Source organism: Mytilus galloprovincialis, chromosome 1, assembly GCF_965363235.1.
Source record: "Mytilus galloprovincialis chromosome 1, xbMytGall1.hap1.1, whole genome shotgun sequence".
In the NCBI taxonomy this organism is placed as follows: domain Eukaryota; kingdom Metazoa; phylum Mollusca; class Bivalvia; order Mytilida; family Mytilidae; genus Mytilus; species Mytilus galloprovincialis.
In genome coordinates, this window is record NC_134838.1 from 56138481 (window position 1) to 56163927 (window position 25447).

Consider the following 25447-nt stretch of genomic DNA (forward strand, 5'->3'; position numbering starts at 1 on the left):
AATGAATTTTTTTTTATGTCTATTTAATGTCATGTTTTAGGTTAAAAACTAAGTTTATTTTCGGTTTTACCTGTACAAGAATGATTTTTATGTGGATCGAATCAGTCAATCAAACGGTTAACATTTGTTTCACTTTCCGTGTTGACATTCTTATCTTTAAATAACCGAACACGCACTAATCATGTGTAATTCATCTCTAGTTAAGAGGTCAAATTGAAGTTCATATTAATACGGATTCAATGAGGTCGAGACATTCACTTGCAAGTGAATATTTCATCATTAATGTTTCTTAACTTTTTTTTAACAAAATTGAACCAAACTGGCTTTAAAGAGCGAATTATTAGTTCACTACTTCACTTTCATTTATGATTGAAAAAAAAAATACAGATTTTTTTTTATGTATCTCGTAGCTGGTTCCCCTTTAAAGCTAACGCGATTTAGACCAAATTTAAGCATACCAAACTTGATACGGTCAAACAAATAAAGAAAATGACTTTTAAAAAGCATCTAGAAAATATAAAAAAGTAACTCAGACTGCAGGTAAAGCTGAGAAACTGCGAACATCACTTGTCATCTAATTGTAGGTAAGGTCAAGTACTAGTTTGAAAGTCCCGTGTAGGTTTAGAATTATTGCCACATCAAATGTTTTTTAATAAATAGTTCAATTTCATTTTTGTTACTGAAAATGTCGATAAACAAATTATGTAAAACATCCATATTTTTTTCCTTTGTGTAATCTGAATAATAAAAGAAATATAATATGTCATGAAGTAATCACATGGTTTATAAAAGGTTTGCTGTTGTTTCCTTTTCCCTATATTTTCAAATCCTCTCCACAGATCCAACAACCTTGATCTCCGATCCTCCTGCATCCTACTCCTCTAATTCCAGTACATCATTGAAAACTGTTCCTACATCTCATACATATTTATCATCAACCGAGGTAATTGGAAAGGAAGAATATGGAACGTTAGATTTACTATCAACACAACAAAACAATAAAAGTGATACAACATTGTCTACAACATTATTGGACTTACTAAGCGATAGTTCAACTACCAACACACTGATATCAGATGCTGCTACAGATACAAAGTCAACATTTAAAATTGGTGGAACAATTTTAAAAACAAACTCTGTGACAGATGCGTACTCAGAATTTGGATATACAGCTAAAGTTTTTACTGGCACTTCATCTGTCAGTGGTTCGAAGACTAGTTCTACAAAGGAACTAATCACAGATGCTGTACATATCAGCACAAAAGCTCTAACAAATCTCAATACAAATATAAGCACTACATCCAAGCAAATAATTACATCTACAGCAGAAAAAAGCAATATTACTCCGGCATCTATCGGTGACAATTCCAATTTTCTTTATAATGATATGTCAACTACAAAAACGGTAATAGTAACATCAGAGAAAACTTCTACACTTTCTGCAACAATTATACAAGAAAAGATTACTCACCAAACCACAATTTCAATTGATATGGTGTCAAACAAAACTGAAAAGAATACAACACAAACCAAAACTCCTTTTTATGCATTCAAAAGCACTGCGGATAAGGCAAAAACACAGACAGCACAAGACAATAAAACAACTCAAAGTATAAGGCAGACCGGTACTACAACTGACACAGACAAAATAGAGGACAAACAAACGACAACTGAAATTATCTATATGAATAATTCACAAACAAAACAAGCTACCACGCAACTCTCGAGTACAGTTAATGACATGTCAGTTACATTCGGAGATACAAAAGCTCATACCGCCACTTCATCTGATCCAAACACATTTAAAGCAGTTCAAACAACAACACAGGCTGCAACAACAAAATCCACAACAGATGCATCAATAACAAGCTCAAACAATATCGTATACGTATCAGCAAAAGAACAACATTTGTTCACTACAATTATCAAGGTAACATCTCCTGTAGAACAAACAGCAACAAATTCCTCTTCTACAGATGAAGCAGTTACCACCACTTCGGATGCATCAAAACTCCCAACAGAGCAAAGCACAAATCATGCCACTACTTCTTCAAGTGGTATAATAGCAACTACTACAAAACTAACTACAAAGCAGACCCCCAAATCTCGTTTGATAACAACCAAAGGGGATACAACTACTAGCAATATGAATGGTGCTGCAACGACAATAATGGAAACTTTATATGATTCCAAAAGATTCACATCAAAGCAAGATATAAAGCAAACTATGTCTTCCAATGATTCAAACAATACTACAACAAATAACACTACAAAATCAAATCAAGGTGCAACCCAGACTTCCACTAGAATGTTTACCGTAGCACCTTTTGAATCAACAACAGATAAGGTTTTATTAACTGATAACAGTAGTGTTGAATGCATATCGATGGAAAACAGGACTTTATCTGCAAGTGAAATTATTACTTCAACTATGAAACAATCTGATTTCGAAGCTGAAGCAAAGTCAACCGCCAAATCAGATAGAGAACAAATCACCACGGACACGACGGAACATAAATCAACGATAACATTTGAAGCGAAATCGTCAGAGCGAAGCACATTACAAGGATATCCTACGGCTACAAGAGAGGATGTCACGTTAGCATTTGACTCGCCTGTTACTTCTTTTATAACAACAAAAACAAATGATGGTATGATAAGTGTAAAAAATCACTTTAAATATGATCACCAAATTCAGCTCAGCTTATATAATGTACACTGCCTGAAAATGCCTGAAAATGCCTGAACAAGGCATAAGAGAAAAATATCATCAATTTGCACACATGTTTGACCGCACCTTCTTTGATGCGAGTTTGCATTTAAGAATTGTTTTTGTATTGTAAAGTGTCACTTGAAATGTAACAAAGTAATTACCTCTTTAATAGAGAAGTTAAACATTGACAAGTTGGTTTATTCTGATTGTGAACATCTGTTTATATGACCTTTACTGGTCAAAAGTTGGTGCATTATTTGGGATGTTTTGGCATTTTATATACTGGTATGTATTCAAATTATAGTGGGGATCTAACGTATATTTATTAGCTTTTTAAATAAAGACACATTTTATTATTCAGACGACTGTTGACGGTGCAAATACTCTAATATTCTTAAGCATAACTTCCACTTTAAAACATTGCACTGGGAATAATGCCCAGTTTTTCAAAAAGGCCTCTAGGTTTCGAGTTGAAGTAAACAGAATACCCACATGTTTCACTAACCAATTATCGGAAATCATTATGTTGTACAATCACGATTGTCGGCGTAATTGCCCGATTTTCTGATTTTGTTTTTATAGGTTACAAAGGAAACCGTTTTACACAAGGAATCTGTCAAATATAAAATATAAACTTTGCGGTCTTAGTTGTTGGTTGAAATAGAACTTAATTAGCAAAAAGTCATATTTTGATATGTCATATAACGAAAGTGGAGGTGTGATAGTACATGTATTTCAACATTTTAGGAATTTTACCCGAAATTTGCCATACTTTTACCAAAAATCTTACTTTTATGTTGCTATCGAGCAAAGAACGACCATTTGGTAAAATGATTTTGTCATAATCTTTTACGGTTGCAAAGGAAAAGTTCACACAAGATAAAAAGTATTCGGGAATATAACTCTTACAAAAGTAAGTGTTCCGTTAAATACGGTCAGTCTCGAAAGCGTATTAATTATTCGATATCATTTACCAAAAATCTAAACTACATCTTTTGAAGCAGCAACAAAACAGCAAAAACATGAAATTAGGCGGAAGACAAAAAAAAATAATCAGAACAAAAGCAAAAGGTCTTTCAACGGAAATGTGGAAAGACCTTATAATCAGATGAAAATTAATAGGTCTTTCTACAGAAAAGTGGAAAGACTTAATAATAATAATCAGAAGAAATGCAGTATTAAAAAGAATAAAAATTTAAAAATGTTATTTGTTTCTTCAAACTAATATTAAAAAAGGAATTTTCGGATTAGTGTGAAATAGGCTACCTCCGGTTAACATAATGTCATTTCTGTCTGACCTTATAAAAGGCCAAATGCAGAAGACCTAAGGGTTTTATATTGAACCAGGATTAATTTGCATCAAAGGTCAAAATCTAGAACGTTAATTCACATTTGACCTTGAACTCAATTTCAAGATCATAGGTCAAAAATCGAAAGAACCAAGGTCATTCTCTGGTGTGGTTGCGGAGTAATACTGATTTCAACTACACAAGGGGAGAAAATTCCGATAAAGGTTAACCAATTGAAATCACTTCGACTTTTAATGGGTTGAAGTTTCGCCCAGTTGTAAACTATGAATTGACAAACACATCATAGAATTGACTGTTACATTTTCTTTTGAATAGAGATAGCTAGCAAAATTCAACATTAAGAATATGACCCTGACCTTTCACTTTGACCTCAATTTCCTCCAAATAAACCAAGTACTTCATATCAAAAGAATTTAGGCCTCTTATGACTTATGATGTATGAATTTTTATGGTATCCGGATTTTCCCTAGCTTATAATGAAAAAAAATATAGTGTACTTTAATATAATAAAAAAGATTATCCAGAGAAAATGGGGGACAAATTGACTAGTCTGACCATAATAAACCTGGAATCATGTCATTTGCATTCCCATGTAGACACGACACAGGCACATTTCCCATAATCAAAATTGTATGAAATTAATAGGTTTTTACCTAAACTTTAAAAAAATCTCGCTTCTGGGTACAGTTTCCTGCTTCGAAAAGAGCTACAGTGGCTGCGAATAAGTTCAATTTTCACTGCCAAAAAAGAACAGAATGTTTAGAGTGTTGTCTCGCCTCAAAACATGTATATTTAATCTATTTTTTATAATCATTTTAATCATTCAACCTGTTTTACTTGAAAGCAAATTAATTAAATACAATGTAACAAATGAATAAAAAAAAAAAATGATACCTTTAACCATTTATGTAAATATAAAGTGACTTCCCTCCATGGTAATTTTTGTCGGGGGAATTACCTTTTGGCTTTTTTTACGAAACTATTATAGCATCATAGTTCTTATATGCTTTGCATATTAGGGAATACGTTGATATGATTGGTCTAGAAAACTCCCGGTAGTTGATCTTGACGTCGGTTATTTTTCGATAGACGACGTTGACCGAACTTCTAATCGTAACCAATGCATTTATCTTCTTAAAATAGTTTGTTTAATGGAATAAAACGGCTTATTTGTAAGCTTTCTTGTTTTTCACCCCAATAGGCTATTAAATATTTTATCTACTGTGTATTCGGAAATTTTTTGTGGAAATATAAGAAATGGCAATTCTTGCCTTTCATACATTAAGTTTCATTGATAAAACATCCTATGGACTCGTCCAGTGGCCACGTCATAGGAATAAACTGTGAAGAGAGAAAATGACAGATATTGTAAGCTCAATTTTCCCAATAACTAATAACATTTTGTCAACCAAAAGTTTTGCTATAATTTGATAAACATGTCGTTCTGCATTGTTATAGTTTTTGGATATTTCATTTGCGTATTTAAGGCAATAGAAAATTTGACCTTTAAGGTGGTACGGTAGTATTTCCTAGCCCATAGGGGATAATGATAGCCTTTTTAGAATTTTCAACCATTTCTAACACTGCGAAAAATTCTACATTCACAGTTAACTGAAGTACTTTCATTTTACTATTCAGCAATGAATTTGAATGTGTATCATGACCGTTTATTTTTTTTGCTTTTTTTAAAAACCTTAGGGCCACTAGTGCTTTTAGGTCTTTTATCGTGAAGTGAATACAAAATTAAAAAAAAAGTTCCCAAAAATTCATTTTCATCTGTATGTAAATTATTTCATATTTTTCTACACCTGATTCATCCCTCAGTTTGGGAAAGTATGTTCAGTTGATACTGTATTTTTTGTCCATTCACACTGATCAGATACATTGACCTAGATAGGGCACACAAAAGAGCAAGCTACATGTAAATTCTGGAATGCAAATACTACCGTGCAACCTTAACCAAGACATTAGAAACTTGAAATCAGTCATGACACCTATCATGCATAGACTTCTCATTATGAAACTTATTACAACAAAGAATACAAGTCTACACATATTTCTTACCAAACAAAAGTGAAAGATTACACCCCTACCCCAGCTGGCAGATTTTCACTTTTTTTTTTCATCTTACCATTTTTACTAAAGGAGTAAACAAAACCCAAATATATGATGTTTCAAATCAACACAGAAGTCAAACATGGTGATTCAGGAGGAATTATTGGATTACCAACTCTATTTATAGTTAATCTGACTGAAACAAAGAGTCTAAGCACCAAATCACGAAAAATGATATTAAAGTCCATTCCATATTTTACAGCATGCCTTACATTACTTAAGGCATTTCCAGATTATGAAGGCAACACAACAAGACTCTTAAGATGGCAGTTAACTATTATTCTAACATCTTTTTAACAGTACATGTTTTAGAATATATCTCTAAGTTGACTGTTTGTGTAATTCTCATGTATGCATTAAGTTGAATTATGTCCCCTTACATAATCAATTTACCTTTATTGTGCTTTTCATTGCCAGAAAATCAACAATTAATAACTTTTGCATGGAAAATTAATAAACTATTAAATCTTCCTGATATACAATTATAATTACATTCTTTGTCAAAATAAATGTCTTGTCAATGTAAAGAAACCCCTATTGCTATCTCTATTTCAGCCAAATATGAGGGCTAAATGAATAAGTATGGACCCCTTAACTACTGAATGGTTTCAAACAAGCTCATACTGGTGTCATGTTACTACTGAACTACAAATTAAACCTAAAGAAAAGTAGTATAGCTGTACTTGTGTGGAAAAAATAAAAAAATAATACAATTCATGTATTTCGGTGAAAATAATAATATGACGTACAGGCAGCTAATATATGTCGCGTCTCAAATTCCAGTCGTTGCACATATGTCAGATAGTGCGAAAAGTTAAAGCGAACATTTATAATTAAAAAAAGTACTGCCAGTTACTTGAAAATAATGAAGTTCTACTGTCTAGGTAAATTTTCACAATAATACCCACAGATCAGGCAAAATTTGCTGAATCAGCAATTTTCACTCCCAGGGTGGAATTTAAAGGCTATTTTTATTATAGTTGACCTTAATCAACTTTTTATTGATAAACATACAAATTGCGTAGGGGAAAAAAACCTTTTATTGATTGAGCGAAACATATAAATATAAGGTGGCACGGTAGTATTTCCTGGCCCATAGGGGATAATGATAGCCTTTTTAGAATTTTCACCCATTTCTAATACTGCGAAAAATTCTACATTCATAGTTAACTGAAGTACTATCATTTTACTATTCAGAAATGACTTTGAATGTGTATCATGACCGTTTACTTTTTTGCTATTTTTAAAAACCTTAGGCCAATAGTGCTTTAAGGTCTTTTATCGTGCTGTGAATACAAAATAAAAAAAAAGTCCCAAAAATTCATTTTCCTCTGTAGGTAAAATTATTTCATATTTTTCTACACCTGATTCATCCTTCAGTTTGGGAAAGTATGTTCAGTTGATACTGTATTTTTTGTCCAATCACACTATTCAGATACATTGACTTAGGTAGGGTACACAAAAGAGCAAGCTAAATTCTGGAATGCAAATACTAATGTGCCACCTCAAAAGTCTACATAAGTATTGACTTTACACAGAAAATTCCCGGTTCGAGTTCCGTTCCGGGATTTCAGGGATTGAATTTTAGGCTCTCCCTCGACACCATTTGCGAGTATGATCTTAAGGAAACGATTATAGTCCGTCGGAAGGGGACGATATATGGGCGTTTTTCAATAAAAGCGTAACTTTCAGACCTAAATAAAATGGAAAATCAAAATGTCTAAAATTTAATTTCAAGAGTTATTTTGAATACCTCTATTATAGACTTGTTTGTAAATAAAAAGTGCAATCTTAAATATTCTTTAAAATGATATTATTTTCATAATTTGTTAACTGTTTAAAAGTCCCCTACGAAACTTCTTCTAAACACACATATTTTTTGCAATTTTAAATGTTTCCTATAGACATTCCAGTTTGTTTACTTTAAATACTAGAAAAATCTCATTTTTTTCTGAATTGGAAAACCATTTTTATCGATAAAGATTAGACAGTACTTCACATATGAAGGTACAACTTATGTTACGTAGTGGACATTTTGATGCGTTTTGTAGTGGACAAAACCGTTTCGTAGTTGACAAAAAGTTTCGTAGTTGACATCAACCCTATTATATGTTAATAAAAACATAATAAAAATTACATGGAACTAACCCTTGTTATCTGTTTTGCACGAATATAATTGAAAAAAGATTAAAAAAAAAAGACTGCATGGTAGTGGTAGTGTCCACTACGAAACGTTTTTCTCCCATACTTGTTTCGTAGGGGACCGTTTCGTAGGGGACATATTCTCACGTTTTATTTTTTTCCCCACAATCCCTATACTGCAATAGTAACAAGACTGATTGTATTCATCAAAGCATTTATTAAGCTTTACACTGATATTTTTTTCATAATTTTAAAACCAGATACTGAAAGAGATTTGACCCGTTTCGTAGTGGACATTAACAAAAATACGGTATCACTCTGGTCCATTCGATGTGCTCAATTTTTCTTACCAACAATTTAATTGGCGTTATAAAAGCATAAATTCTTTTGTAAGACCCTAATGTTTATATCTCTTGCAAACAAAAATTACATTGATTTTATAAAACTGTTTATTGGCAAATTTTAATGACTTCGTTTCGTAGTGGACATTTTGTGAGGGACAAACCTTCTGAAATTAAACATCCTGTATTGAAAGCTCTTTATAAAAATATGTTGGCTCTGAACATACTTTTGAATTATTAAAGAACTTATGTAAAGTTAAAATAACATTTATTTCTTCATTTTTTTACGATATTTTAGAGTATGAATGTTGAACAGGCGGTCTAGGGGCATGTCATTTTGGTTGTTTTTGGACCATTCAGGAGTCAATATCTTATCAATCCCTCTAAAAATTAACTGTTTCTTTGCTTAAAAATGTTAAAAATCTAATTCAATGTACTTACTGCACAAAAAATTACTTGCAAAGATCAAACACATTTTTTTAAAGTGGCTGGGACAAGAAAATACGTTTTTATTGAAAAACGCCCATATGGCTGATCCGTGTTAAGAGAGAGTCATATCTCTTGCACGTAAAAGACACCCTTGTAGATTTAAAAAAAAAAAGAGCAGGCTAATGCTGCTACAAGGTAGCACTCACACCCAAAAAGTGAAAGGGATTAATATAAGTTGCAACACTTGTTTTCCAATCTATTATAGATAAATATGTATATACTAAATAGAAAACTCGCCTTTTTTAAACAGTAAAAGTTTTACAAATGATACGTAAATACAATGTAAAATAATTTCATAATACACTGCAAAAATGTTCATTCTGATTGGAAGAGTTGTGTTGTCATAAAGGGCGTTCGTTGAAATGAACAGTGGTATAACAAACATCGAATTCCCTCACACAATGTTATCATAAACTAGGCAAATTCATTTTTTTGTACATTTGAATTTGACATACACAGTCATCTCAGTACCAGAATCTATGACAAACGCGACGATTTTAATTTTGAAATTATCAATTTCCCCCATCTTAGTAGCAATATACCAACTTCACCTGCATATGGAATATACATTTCCCAATTTATTCGGTATTCAAGAGCATGCAGCTCCTACTCAGACTTTGTAAAACGTCACCAGTGTCTGAGCGGAAAGTTGATGAACCAGGGGTATGTCAAAGAACGTCTCGTCCCTTTTCTAAAAAAAGTTCATCGGAAGGTACCAAAAACTTGTTGATAAAAATTCCGTATCAACTTAACAAATAATACACGATGGTCTTGAAGTATAGATTTTGCGTACTGACGTTGTTTATCATCTTAATAACGTGTTATAGTATTCTTTTATTTGTCTTTATTAATATTACTTTTACTTTTAAGTCTGTTTTTTGAGATATCCATTTGACGTGACTCTGTGCTTATGTATCCCATCATACTTTGAACGACAAAATTATTTTATTTATTAATATTACTTTTACTTATGTATCTTGTCATACTTTGAATGACAAAATTATTTTATTTATTTATACTACTTTTACAATTGTCTGTTTTTTGTGGCATACATTTGACGTGACTCTGTATACTTATGTATCCCGTTATATTTTGAACCACACAATTATTTCATTTATTATTATTACTTTTACTGTTAAGTCTGTTTTTTGTTATATCTATTTTACGTGACTCTGTATTTATGTATCCCGTCATACTTTGAACGACATAAATATTTTATGTCTACCTGTGCGAATTTCAAACGCGCACTTTTACACCAGTACGTAAAACAATGCATCCTTAATGGGTGGATTTTACATAGATAAATAAAACCGTATAATATAGGCAAAATGAGGATGTTAAATTTTATGTAATACTAAGGCTTTTTGTGCTTCTTCATTACTTTTGTGGTTTTTATAGTGATTAAGATGATAACACAATGTTGACTGCTGTACCCCTATTTTTGACATTTTTACCAATTATGTCTGCTCGTTTTGTTCACGCATCGTTGACAATGTAATGGAATTTGATGCGACTGTCATACAAGTGAGAGGTTTAGATAGCTATAAAACCAGGTTCAATCCACCATTTTCTACATAAGAAAATGCCTGTACCAAGTCAGGAATATGACAGTTGTTATCCATTCGTTTGATGAGTTTGAACTTTTGATTTTGCCATTTGATTTGGGACTTTCTTTTTTGAATTTCCTCGGAGTTCAGTATTTTTGTGTTTTTACTTTTTGATTCAGTTGGGGAATATCCCAAAAGCCCTTCTACTTTAGGAACTCAAAAGTTGTTCGTAAACAAAAAATCTCTGTGAAGTTATATTTTGGTCATGTTTCTATTTTCAACCATTTGTGCTGATTTGGAAAGTCGAGTTCCATAGAATAAACAATTTAATAAAACAATCTCTCAGGAAAAGCTATTTGACATTTGACCTCATTTTTTAGTAGACCTTTGTTCTAAAAATCATTTTTTTCTAGAACTTTTTCACCATGGATTATCAGTTACGAGTAAAAAATCACTTATAACAAATACATAAGGTGAAATATTTTTTTATGGAGTCTCAGTGTCAGTTTCTTTTATGTTTGCTGATGAGTAGCATTCAACAAGAGTTCAGTGTTTAGAGCGATAACTCTTACAAAGAAAAGTGTTCGGTAAAACGCTGTTAATTTCAAACGCGTCTTTCAAAGCATTTACAATAGTGTTGCTGTCCAATATCATATATGAAATATCTAAATGACATCTTTTTTTCTCACAAGAAATAAAAGTGACCGAAGAAAAAAATATTAATAAAAACAAACAGACCATTTAAAAGTCTTTCCAGCGATAAGTGAAAAGACCCAAAAGACACCGTTAATAATTATCTTAACTTAAGTTTTTTGTGGTAGAAAGATTAAGGTTAAGTGTTTAATATATATGGTTAATTACTTTTTATATGTTAACAGTAAATTACGTTTTAAGGTAGCACAATACAAAGATTTTTTCACACCCAATCAGACAACTTTAAACTGATGTAATTAATTTCATCCTTCTTTATATTTTATAAATGAGGTACCAAAAGAAAGAAGAAAGATTAATCTTTCAAATTGTGATAATTTCATTATGACATAATTATTACATAATTAATTATTATGTAATGAGTTGCTATATTGTGATGTCCACACTTGAATGAATTTAGCGTCTTTGTTCTTCATAACATCCCAAAATATTTTATAGATTCGTGTACAACACAGCTTGACCTCCAAAAACAGTGTCTCAGATTCCAAAAAATTATCAATAGAACAAATTTTATACCAAATTGAATTTAGTGGTCTCTTATGAATTGATGTTGCAAACTTCATTGAAGATTTATGAGAGAATGAAATACAATTTATACCTCATTTATAAAATTTAAAGAAAGATGAGTGGAATTACATCAGCTTAAAGATGTCTGATTGGGGATGAAAAATCTTTGTATTGTGCTACCATAACTAGACCAATAGACCAATCAATCGATTAATCAATAAATAAATAAGTTTTGTCTTTTCTAATTTTAGTTTCAACATATTCTTCAACCACAGAATATCAACAAGAAATTGCTTCAGCAGAAATAACAAAAAACGAATTACAGAGTATATCAACGGTTATGACAACAACAGAAGATGTCTCTTCTTCTATAGGTCATTCTGCAAAAACACAATCACAGAACTTGCATTCTACTGAAAAAACTATTTCAATTTCGACAGAAAGCACAACTTCCAAAACCATATCATCTAAAGACCAAGACGCTACCACACAAACCAAAACCACAAGTGCACCAGAAAGAACATCATTTGAAACAAACCAAGAAAGCACAATAACTGCTGAACAATCAAATACCATGATCACTTTACCTAAAGCTAAGATAGACATAACTTCAGCTCTGATTCAAGCAACTTTTAGTACGATATCAGATGAACAATATGGTCGTTCGTTTTTAAATCAAACTTCAACATCGGATAGGCAATCAATTACTCCATCGTTATTTCAGACAACTATAAGGACCAAATCCAAATCTGACACGCCTATTCCAGATAAGGAATCAATAACTTCTGAAACGGTTACAAATAACAATAATACATCTGACACACAAACACACACTACTGTTTCCATAGACCAAACAAGTGATGGTACATCCTCGTTACAGCCTGACAGTAGTCCACGCTTTACGAAAGAACGTGAGACAACAATATTCAAGTCACTGTCAAACAGCTTTACAACCAGGGATCCAACAAGTGACAGTTCGACATCCGACAAACAGTCACATAGTACGCAAAGTTTTGATATAACATCCAGTTTACAATTGGATTCTACAACAACTATGAGTGAAGCCGGTGATACTATGACAACCTTGATACAATCTGGTAGAAGTACAACTATAGGGCAGATGAGTATTGGGACGTCATCCTCATTAGAAAATAGCAGTGCTCCATTGATGATTAAAACAAGTGACAGAACAATGTTACAGACACAATATTACAGTAAATCAACAAAGATTCAAACAGAAGGTACTACAGCTATTCTTCAAAGAAGTCGGAGTACCCCATCTGAGGTAACGTCTACAGGATCACCCTCTGAAACCCAAACAAGTTACAGTAACCCGTCAAACCCGTCAACAGAAGTATCGTATACAGCTGATAGCACGACAGGAAATACACAATACATGGGCACATCTATGTACAGTACTCCCCTCGAGGTTCAGTCTCAAGTTTCTACGAAGGAAACTCAAACAACTCATCATTTTGATAAAAGTTCAACAAAATCTCAATCTTCCGACTCTATAACCTTAAGTAAAACAAGTGACAGTACATCATCACCTACAAAATATGACAATAACTCAACAATTATCCACACAGAAGGTACTACAGCTCTTTTTCAAGTAAGAGAGAGTACTTCACCAGACATTCAGTCTCCAGTTTCTACAAAGGAAACGCAAACAACTAATCATTTTGATTATAGTTCTCCGAAATCTCAATCTTCCAATGATATATTTCTCGGTGGAACAAGTGGTGGTACATTATCACAGACGAAGTATGACACCAAATCAGCGATGATTCAAACGGAAGGTACAACATCGCTACTTTCAATTAGTGGGCGTACTTCACCCAAGATTCAATCTAAAAGTTACACAACGGAAACTCAAACAATTGATAGTAGTTCACAGAAATCGCAATCTTCAAACGCTATAAGCATTAAAACGATAAGCAAGAGTACATTACCACAGACACAATTTGAAGGTAAATCAACGATTATTCAAACAGAAGGAACCACCACTCTATTTCAAATAAGTGGCAGTACACCTTCTGATGTTACATCTGCAGTTTCAACATTGGAAACTCGGACATCTGATAGTCAATATTCTAACGCTATGACTTTAAATAAAATAAGTGACAGTACATTACCACAGGCACAATTTGACGGTATATCAACGATTAATCAAACAGAAGGAACTACAACTCTACTTCAAATAAGTGGGAGTACTCCATCCGAGGTTACGTCTACAGTTTCAACATTGGAAACGCAAACAATGAATAGTAACACGTCATCAGAAGTATATTATACAGCTGATAGTACGACTGGAAAGACACAGTTCATGGACACATCTATATCAATTGACACTACCAAACATAACACACAGGCTAATTTAACTTTAAGGGCGGTTTCGTTGATGGAGACTACATACATGTATGGTAATACTATATCGGTAAAACAACTAACTGACAGCACGGCTACAGTTGATAATACAGCAGTAACCCAATCAAATGATTCTGTATTATCTAAAATATATGGCAAATCTACAACGATCTTAAGCGCATCTGACAACACTGCACAGTCTGAAAGAATAACGGCAATAGATCATACAACTGAAAGTTTCATATCAAATTCCCAGAGCAACACTCATGGTAATAAGAGAGAGTATACAACAACAATACGAACTTTAAACTATAGTTCACCATCACTGGCTTCACAATTTCAAGAAACAAATAGGACACCGGATATACCATTGAATTATGTTACAAATGTGCTCCAGACAAGTGGAAGAACAAAATCTGAACCAGAATTGGATATAACAACAGTTTTGAATACTGGAAATAAAATATCAGTTACAAAATATGCTGAAAATTCGACCGAAACCCTAACAACTGAAAATATGACATCAGCAACACTGTCTTATAGACAAAATACTCCCCAAACAATAACTCAATTACCACAAAATATCACTGACATACAAAAAATTCCCTTACATCGAGAGACAACAATCCTGAATAAACCTGATACAACATCTTATAGTCCTGACGTTACAACAGAATTTCTGTACTCAACGACAACACAAAAGTCGGATCCTTGCAACAGCTTTCCATGTGCTGATGGTGGGATTTGTACTTCTCTTTCGAGTACTGATTCCGTTTGTCAGTGTAACTCATCCAAGTGTGGAACATGTGAGTACATATTCTCTTTTATAAATTATCAATCGGCCACACGATGAAATGTCATCACTGTTTACAATGATTTATGCATGAATCATATGCCGAAAGTCTTAAGGTTAAGTTTAAGGAAAGATATTATACAAATTTAAATTACAATCATTCCCACCACCAAATATAGTTTCCCATTTGCTTAGTATCAGAGGAATAGACCGCCAGGCACTTGTTTTTAGCCATCGGAAGATCGACTATCCATATTTACTAGATGGTGACTAACAATGCCCCTACCTAATCTGAATCGATTCATTAAATATTTTCCTTTAACAATATGCCTATTGCATATACCCTTCATGATAGTCTTGCCATTATTTACTAAACCGTGGTGTGGACTTTATATACTAACTACACATTTTATTTATTCCGGTTGGCGTCGCGCGACAGTAAATATAATTTTGTCAACAATAATTGATTTTGTATCCTCAAATTCTTCTGAATCTGTATGTGTTTTTCTCAAATATAAGATTGAAGAATGTAGAGTGACAATATTCATTCGGAACCAAGTTCATCAAACAGGATTTCGGAATTATTCGGAACCAATTTCATCAAACAGGATTTCGGAATTATTCGGAACCAATTTCATCAAACAGGGTTTCGGACTTCCTAATTTATTTATTTACCAATAAAAACGTATTCATATTTGCGATATTCATTCTTAAATATATAAATAATGGAATAATAACACAGTAATTTTACAGCATCAGCTGCTTTAGATTAAAATCGCACTTTGTTTATAACAACTAGAATTGAATATAGCTAGAAGTTATTAGGCCAAGTTTACGCAGCGGGCTAGTTAATGATAGTATAATGTTTACTTCGAAAGAGGAATAAGGAGGGGAATTTGAAATATGTATAGTGATAAGGGAAAATATTTATGACAACAATGTAACGGAATTATCATCCAAAATAATAATGACAAAGTTGTCTTTCTTTTGTAAGGATTACAACATTTATGGTAAAAATTAAGTAAATAGCAAGATATATAATAGACCAAAAAGCCGCTATGTATTATTAAATATGCTTTCTTACGTTCATCTATTGTATTATTGGTGATACATTTTGTACACGTATTCTGACAAAGCCATTAGTTAAAGTGTAAGATGAAAAATCTAACAGCATGATAAGTTAGGGAATTTAGGTAAGAAAACTTTCAACAACCTCAAAAATGTCTTGTTCTTAGACGTCATATATAATGAGATTTGCCACCAAAACATGGCGAGCATGCTGTAATCTTAGTAGGGCATGGTATAATATTATCAAGTATGTTACTTTATGTCTTCTAAGTAACAGTTAGCAGTGTAATGGTGACATAATTTTAACTAATTTGTGTAAACAAAAACATTTTAAAATTTAGAACGGGATTTCGACCTAAATTGTCAATTTGACGTAAACAAAATTATTGTTCTGTATAGTTTATTATTAATTAACTTCACTGTTATTGGACTTAATTTGATGAAAACTGCCTCTGCAATATAAGGTGTCAACTCGGCCAATAGATTTTTTTCTGTATTGGCCGAGTTCTGATCCGGCCAATACAGGATTTCGGAACTTCTCTAGTTTTTAGATCGAAAGTTACGATAAACACAAACTGAAAGTAAACAGTTGATAACTATTTACACCACTGGGTCGATGCCACTGCTGGTGGACGTTTCGTCCCCGAGGGTATCACCAGCCCAGTAGTCAGCACTTCGGTGTTGACATGAATATCAATTGTATGGTCATTTTTATAAATTTTCTGTTTACAAAACTTTGAATTTTTCGAAAAACTAAGGATATTTTCTTACCCCAGGAGTAGATTACCTTAGCCGTATTTGGCACAACTTTTTGGAATTTTGGGTCCTCAATGCTCTTCAACTTTGTATTTATTTGGCTTTTTCAACTATTTTGATCTGAGCGTCACTGATGAGTCTTACGTAGACGAAACGCGCGTCTGGCGTATAAAATTATAATCCTGGTACTTTTGATACCTATTTACACCACTGGGTCGATGCCACTGCTGGTGGACGTTTCGTCCCCGAGGGTATCACCAGCCCAATAGTCAGCACTTCGGTGTTGACATGAATATCAATTATATGGTCATTTTTATAAATTTTCTGTTTACAAAACTTTGAATTTTTCGAAAAACTAAGGATATTTTCTTACCCCAGGAGTAGATTACCTTAGCCGTATTTGGCACAACTTTTGGGAATTTTGGGTCCTCAATGCTCTTCAACTTTGTATTTATTTGGCTTTTTCAACTATTTTGATCTGAGCGTCACTGATGAGTCCTATGTAGACGAAACGCGCGTCTGGCGTATAAAATTATAATCCTGGTACTTTTGATAACTATTTACACCACTGGGTCGATGCCACTGCTGGTGGACGTTTCGTCCCCGAGGGTATCACCAGCCCAATAGTCAGCACTTCGGTTTTGACATGAAAATCAATTATATGGTCATTTTTATAAATTTTCTGTTTACAAAACTTTGAAATTTTCGAAAAACTAAGGATATTTTCTTACCCCAGGAGTAGATTACACTAGCCGTATTTGACACAACTTTTTGGAATTTTGGGTCCTCAATGCTCTTCAACTTTGTATTTATTTGGCTTTTTCAACTATTTTGATCTGAGCGTCACTGATGAGTCTTATGTAGACGAAACGCGCGTCTGGCGTATAAAATTATAATCCTGGTACTTTTGATAACTATTTACACCACTGGGTCGATGCCACTGCTGGTGGACGTTTCGTCCCCGAGGGTATCACCAGCCCAGTAGTCAGCACTTCGGTGTTGACATGAATATCAATTATATGGTCATTTTTATAAATTTTCTGTTTACAAAACTTTGAATTTTTCGAAAAAACTAAGGATATTTTCTTACCCCAGGAGTAGATTACCTTAGCCGTATTTGGCACAACTTTTTGGAATTTTGGGTCCTCAATGCTCTATTTGGCTTTTTCAACTATTTTGATCTGAGCGTCACTGATGAGTCTTATGTAGACGAAACGCGCGTCTGGCGTATAAAATTATACTCCTGGTACTTTTGATAACTAATTAGGAAGACGCAGTTTTCATCTACTCACCATCAACATGCTGAAACGTTCAGTATGGCATATATTTCCGGCTAAAAACGGTCACATTCATTTAAAAAGCATTTTCAAAGCAGACGATGGAATTATTTCAGGTTTGAGGAACGAGTACTCAGTAGATTATCACAAAGTTCATTTCTTGTACACCTCATGATTTCACTATCACGCCTGGTAAACCATCTAATCTCAACCAAATGGTTGAGACGGAAAAAAGTATTCTGGCACTTCCTGTTGAGCTTTTCTGGTTCAAAATATTCAAAATAAACACAGGGTAGGTCGAATTTTCGTCGATTTACTGAAAATCAATGACTTTTTTTGTAAAATCGGACATGTCATGCCATAGATAAATAATAATTGTAACTTATATGTCTCTTCTGGGTTTAAAATATTTAAAATTGAAGTCACAATCACTTTTCTCCTACGGATTATAATGTTTACATTCTTTAAATCCGATAGAACTGCTATGATATTAATGACTTAGCAAGAAAATATGTCAATTATTTGTGTTTTTTAGGCTTTACGATAACCACGTCTGTAAATAGCACAAATACTTGTTTGTCAAGCCTACTCTGAGCAGAAAAATAAAAAAATATAAATGGTTGAGATATAAAGGTAGTGGTTGAGTCTTTCTGTCACAATGTTGAGACTTTCTGGTTGCGTTGTACTATTCGAGTTTACCTTTTATTTTTTTAACCTGATTCATGTTTTCTGTCTGTGGTAACATAAAATCTAAATACAGATACAATTTTAAGCATTGCCGATAGAAAAATGCATGCCTTACAAATATAAATAAGATTATTTTACAATGGTTATTTTATTATTAATATGAATTTTATGAATTCGATTCCTAAGACATTATTTAATGTCGAAAATGCGTACATTTATAAAGAAATAAAATAGTTAAAAACTAAACAATCGAACAGGACTCCTTTTCTAGGTTTAGTTTTTCATACACATTATTTCAGGTGGTGATAATTTAAATGTGAGTAAAAGATGTCATTTTTGTCATTATAATACTTACCACAAAAAAAATATGATTCGATTTTAAAATTGCTTTGTAAGTATTATAAGTGACGTTCAACTTAGTGTAATTACAGGTGTTGTATTGAAATAATTAAAACTTAGATGTTTTTTTCACAACTGCATTCAGGGCACATCCTTAATATTTGGTAGTATTCAGCAACGATTATATTATAACCCGGGCCCCGTCACACTAGGCCGTGATCGCACTACGATCTCTAAAAAAATAATGCTATTGACGATTGTAGTGCAGTATGGTCGTGTTACGGTCTTGATGAGGTCTTGGTGATCGTGTTGAGAGTAGCAAACTTTAAACATATTCAAAACAATCGTGATGCGTTCGTGGCGAAATCAGGTCGCAGTTCTGTTCTAGTCGTAGATTATTTTAGCCGTGGAACTGTCAGGATCAGTTCCAAGTTGAATTGTGTAAATCAGTTCTAGGTAGAACTAACCAATGACCAAATCAGTTCTTGGTTAGAACTGTTCTAGCTAGAACTGTCTTAAAAGTGTCAGTAGATAGTTCCACATTTGTCCGCTAGAACAGTTGGGTCAGGATCCCTAATAGACCTTGAGATGAGGAACTCAGATGACGTAATTGAAAAAAAATATTAGTCCGCCATACAATTGTGGATGCTGTGATTTTAAAAATGGACATAAATGAACAATAAGAACTGTTTTATAGAGCTGATGTGATGAGAAAAGAAAGATGTAGATTTGACCTGAAATAAATTATTAGAAAGGACAATTTTTTTATTGAATTTTATGATCAGAATTTTGGGATTATTTCATGAGGAGAGTGACATTTTTCACCATCTTCCGGGGTCCAGCAATTTGCGAAAAAAGTAATCTCACTTGCCACCCCGAAAATTTAACCAGACATGTATAAATGTATCAGCTTCGATATGAGCCATCATACATGTTCAAGTAAACGATATGGACTGAGCAACGGAGGAAAACGTTACCATTATGGCCTATGGAGAATTAATTGTAAATGTATACCCAGTTCTCCTTCAGATTATGACAGTTAGAGGTAATCTCCATTGTATGTAGGCTGTACATCGCCTTTGCAATTATCTATTTCAAATGAAAATAACTTTTGATGAAATGAATGAATTTAATGATTATCCATTTCTGAATATTAATTCAGTTTTCTTTTTAAATATTTTAAAACTGGATTCGACGTAGATAAATTGTGGGATATAGTTAGTTTGAACTCTAGCCTGGTCAACTTAAATTCTAAAAAAAAATGTGTGTGTCTATGCTAAGCATGCGATATCTGCTAAAAACTGTGGTCACACCTTACCAGATAGCTCGAACGAACGCCGAAAGGATAAACAAAAGTTTTTCATTTACAAAATTTGCATCCGTTAGGAGTCCGCGATGAAATGACCAAATAAAACGGACGTGTAATATGCCGAAAAATGGGATGGAAGAGGAGTAAGAAAAAAAATGTCAGAATAAAAAGCCAATAATTTTGCCTGATTATGATTAAGAAGTTGAGCCAAAAATATTCATGATACTAAAGAATACTAACATACCAATAATTGCTTTTTCTTAGGCGATTTGTTTTCAATTTGTATGTATCCGTGTTATTATCAATGTTCTTTCTGTGGTACGATTGCCAATGATACAACTCTCCACAAGAGACCAAAATGACACATAAAGTAACAACTAGAGGTCGCCGTACGGCCTTCAAATATAAGCAAAGCCCATACTGCATAGACAGCTATAAAAGGCATCGAAATGACAATGTAAAACAATTGTAACGAGAAAACTAACGGCCTTATTAATATATAAAAAAATGAACGAAAAACAAATATGTTACACATAAATAAATAAATAAATTCTAGCCCTGGAGATGTCAATTACAACTTTATTGACGTTAAAGCTTCTGTGCAAAACTGCATCTCAAACGCTAGACTTAATCTCCAGCGTTAGAACTTTAATACTAGTACTTAAAAAAAACACAGCTATTTACTATTTAGACTCTATTACAACCAAAGGCCTCTTTAGAAGCTGCTGTGATAACTACAGACAAGATTAAAATGACTTGAAATGTCAAACAATATACGGCAAGTTTATGAATTTTGACAGTTGTATATGTAATTGACACTAAGCTACACAAGGTCATGTTTTTCTCTGACTGTTTATGACGTCTTTACACTAAATTCATCGGATGTTGGTTGTGTACGGATTGATAGTTTAGTCTTAGATGCATGATTTTTTTTATTAGTTGTTAGTGGCTTTGAACTAGCTGTCAGATAACTGCGAGTACTCTCAGATCTGTTCCTAGTGTCTTTTTCTTGTCGGGATGTTCAAGAACCCGGCCACGTCCAATTGTATTTTTGTCCATCTGATGAGTTAAACCTTTTTCAACTGATTTTTATAGTTCGTTCTTATGTTGTACTGTTATATATACCACTGTCCCAGGTAAGGGGTTGGGTTGGGATCCCGCTAACATGTTTAACCGCGCTTACATGTTTAACCCCTCCACATTATTTATGTATGTGCCTGTCCCAAGTCAGGAGCCTGTAATTCAGTGGTTGTCGTTTGTTTATGCGTTACATATTAAATCATATTTGTTTTTCGTTAGTTTTTTTTTTTTATATATAAATAAGGCCTTTAATTTTCCCGTTTAAATTGTTTTACATTGTCATATCGGGGCCTTTTATAGCTGACTATGCGGTATGGGATTTGTTCATTGTTGAAGGCCGTACGGTGACCTATAGTTGTTAATGTCTGTGTCATGTTGGTCTCTTGTGGACAGTTGTCCCATTGGCAGTCATACCACATCTTCTTTTTTATAGTTGAAAATTTCATTCACCAGAAGATCTCAACATTGTTCCAGAATATCTCAACCGATACCAGAAAATCTCAACATGATATACCTTATAACATATTTAGCTTAATGAAATTATATTAGTAAAGAAAAAGAACAAACTGTAATTTTATGTTTATAATGTTTTAGAAAAATACTAATTTACTGATATATATGCTAGTTTATCAATGATATCACTGTCATTTTGTCAATAGCTGACTGCGCTGGCCACATTTACCTGCTGGAGAAAAGTCATTACGATGTCATTTTAAATCATATTAATTTGTGTTATACACGAGATAAACCGTAATTCCAATATTTATGGCATGACATTCTCCGATTTTACAAAAAAACGCATTGATTTTCAGTAAATTGACGAAAAGTCGACCTACCCTGTGTTTATTTTGAATATTTTTAACCAGAAAAGCTCAACAGGAAGTGCCAGAATACTTTTTTCCGTCTCAACATTTGGTTGAGATTAGATGGTTTACCAGGCGTGACTATGGTACAAATCGATTTCCTGTTTACTTTCGCTTCTCATGTTTTGTAAACTGTCATTTATTTTAAAACTAGAACCACTTGTATGCATTCTGTAATTGTGCAAATCTTCGTTCTTTTGTCATTTGGCTTATGGATAGTTGTATCATCACTCCTACGTTATTATTTTTTTTTAAACAATGTATCTTCAATTTGTTTCTGCATAACACATGCAATGACAGTACCTTTCCAATTACTATTTATGTGTTGCGTCTAAATTTAAGTTGTAAACTTTATAGTGACTAGAAAGGGTGAAAAAATCATCAGATGAGAAAATGCCAAAGACACCTGGAAACGATACCAGATCATTAGATATTGCATCTCATTAAAAGAAACTGAGATTTGGATAGTTCCACTTCAAGGTAAACATGTTTATCTCTTGTGAAATGAAACAAAACAAATTATTTATTAACTACACTGTTATTGGACTAAATATGATAAAAACTGCCTATGTAATATAAAGGTGTCAACTCGGCCAATACAGTATTTTTCCTGTATTGGCCGAGTTCTGATTCGGCTAATACAGGATTTCGGAACGTCTCTACTTTTTAGATCGAAAGTCACGATAAACACAAACTGAAAGTAAACAGTTGTTTGGAAGACGCAGTTTTCATTTACTCACCATAAACATGTTGAAACGATCAGTATGGCATACATTTTTGGCTAAAGACGGTCACATTCATTTAAAAAGCATTTTGAAAGCAGACGATGGAATTATTTCAGGTTAGGGGAACGAGTAGATTATCACAAAGTTCATTTCTTGTCGACCCCATAATTTCACTATGGGTACAAATCGAATTACTGTTTACTTTCGCTTCTCATGTTTGTTAATTGTCATTTGTTTCTAAACCCAAACCAGGCTTGCTGTATTAGACTAAGGCGAAGCCTCAGGCCAATACAGCAAGCCTCGGACCAATAATAAGGTCAATAAAGAAATATTCACGTAATAATATCATAATCACGGTGGGTATGGTTGTCCTGCGAGAGAACGTACTGTGCTGGCGATTCGGTCCTGACGGGTGCTGGTGATCAATGAAAAAATGTAAACAAAGACGAAAATGATGATTTTTGACGTTTTCACTCACAAAAAATGGAAGAAAACAGTTGAGATTTTTCAATTTCGTTTCTTATGGGTTCATATATAAACCATTAAAATATTGACCCTCTAAACTGTTTCAGTAAGCGTAACACAAAAATGCTCATTTTCAGAAAATCTCGAACTGAAAAAATAAAACAAAAATGCTCATAGAGTCCGCTTTCTATACCGCAATCCACACGACAAAACAATTTTGTGAAAAAACATTGCAATTTCTTAAAATTTAGCATTTTCTCAATTTATGCATGTCCTGATACTGTGCTGGTGGGTCCTGTCATTGTGCTGGTGGGTCCTGATACGGTGCTGGTGATTTTGGATAAGAAGTTGGTCATATTTGAAACAAATGTTACAAAATCAATAAAATTGGGCAGATAATTGTTGCCAACAGGATCTATGACTCCTATTTTAGCTCTTGTGCATCCATTTGGCTGTTTAATATGTGTTTTCAAATGATCTTAACTTGTATTACATAATAACATAAAAGGGCAACATCTTTCGTCCAATATCAGATAACAATATATAGTATCTAAAATAAGTTAAAAATTCCACAATACTATATAATTCATTTTATGTGTCAATTTGTTCGAAAAAAGTCGAAAAGAAGAGAGTTTAAGTTAATGTCAATGATTATCTGTCGCTTTCTAGATCTATGCTTAGCATTTATTTCAGATGACATGGACTCCTCACTCTGATGACCCTGCTGCCTTTCATAACTTCATCCGTATACATATATTAATAGATAAACGAAAGGCTGCAACTGGTATTTTTGTATTTAAAATGATTCGTTGTAACGAGAATATTTGTGGTGAATGGAAACTGTGAGGGTCAAAATCTTAAATTGCTTATAAATGTTGCTGGACCTAGTTTCGTTATCTGATCCGAATTTTCTGAAATGTGCAAGGTAGATAGACATTTTGATTTGTTTACTCGGTAATGAACCCTTGTGTTGATCCCATGGTAAACATAACAAAAATCTCTGTACAAAGGTCTGTGAATTTTCTACAAAAATAGTGATTTTATTTTCACTAAATTCTCTTTTTTCTACTAAATACAATAATGAACTATAATAAATAATAATGCTTTGCAAGAAGTTTCCCCTTGATATATGCACATTTCGTAATTGACATTGTCATAAACCGTACACGAAAAGATAAAATATTGATATAAGTACTTAATTTGCATCTTTGAACCCCCACCCCGGCTTGTTTTTTAGGAGCCTGGGGTGTCTAAAAATGGTCGATTACAGACAGCCGAGTACGCATTTTACTTTCTAGGCGTGTTTATGTTTTTTAAATATAAATTAAGGCTACATTTTAATATAATAATTCTATGAATTCACAATATAAAAAAATGCAGAAAAAAAAAATGAATGAAGTGAAATATCTTAGTAAGGAGTCATAACTACGTACAGAGATGGTGTGTTTGACACACAAAACTTAAAAGCTTAGTGATATTACCAATATTAAAATAAAAGTGTACTTTAGTTGGGTATTTTTTCCATTTACTCATTTTCAATTATAATCAAGGCACATTTGATTTTTATTCATGAAAAATATTTAAATATAGAAAAGTAGGACACATTGTTCACTTCCTCCCCCGTAATTTCTTTATCAAAAATATTTATTTTGAAATGAAAAAGCTAAGAAATCTTAGGTTTTTTAGTGTTTTCTAGGTTATCTCGTCTTCATTCTCTGACATATTCTAGCTTGCCCTTTCATAAAATAGTGATTTTTTTAGTGTTTTATCGAATTTTCGAAAAACAAATACCTGATAACCGCTTAGACAAAAAAAAATATGTTGGAAAAATCTTACAGCAAGT

At 33.0% G+C, this 25447-nt stretch overlaps 1 protein-coding gene across 2 annotated transcripts in view; it reads left to right on the plus strand.

Annotated features, from left to right (window-relative positions):
• Positions 1 to 13966: 13966 nt before the first annotated feature.
• Positions 13967 to 25447, plus strand: part of LOC143079288 (uncharacterized) — a 130637-nt gene continuing 119156 nt past the window's right edge. For both annotated transcript variants that reach the window (XM_076254538.1, XM_076254546.1), the window contains exon 1: positions 13967 to 15048. In XM_076254538.1, the coding sequence (XP_076110653.1) occupies positions 13977 to 15048 (1072 nt within the window). In that variant the 5' untranslated portion in view covers positions 13967 to 13976. The remainder of the gene's footprint in view (positions 15049 to 25447) is intronic.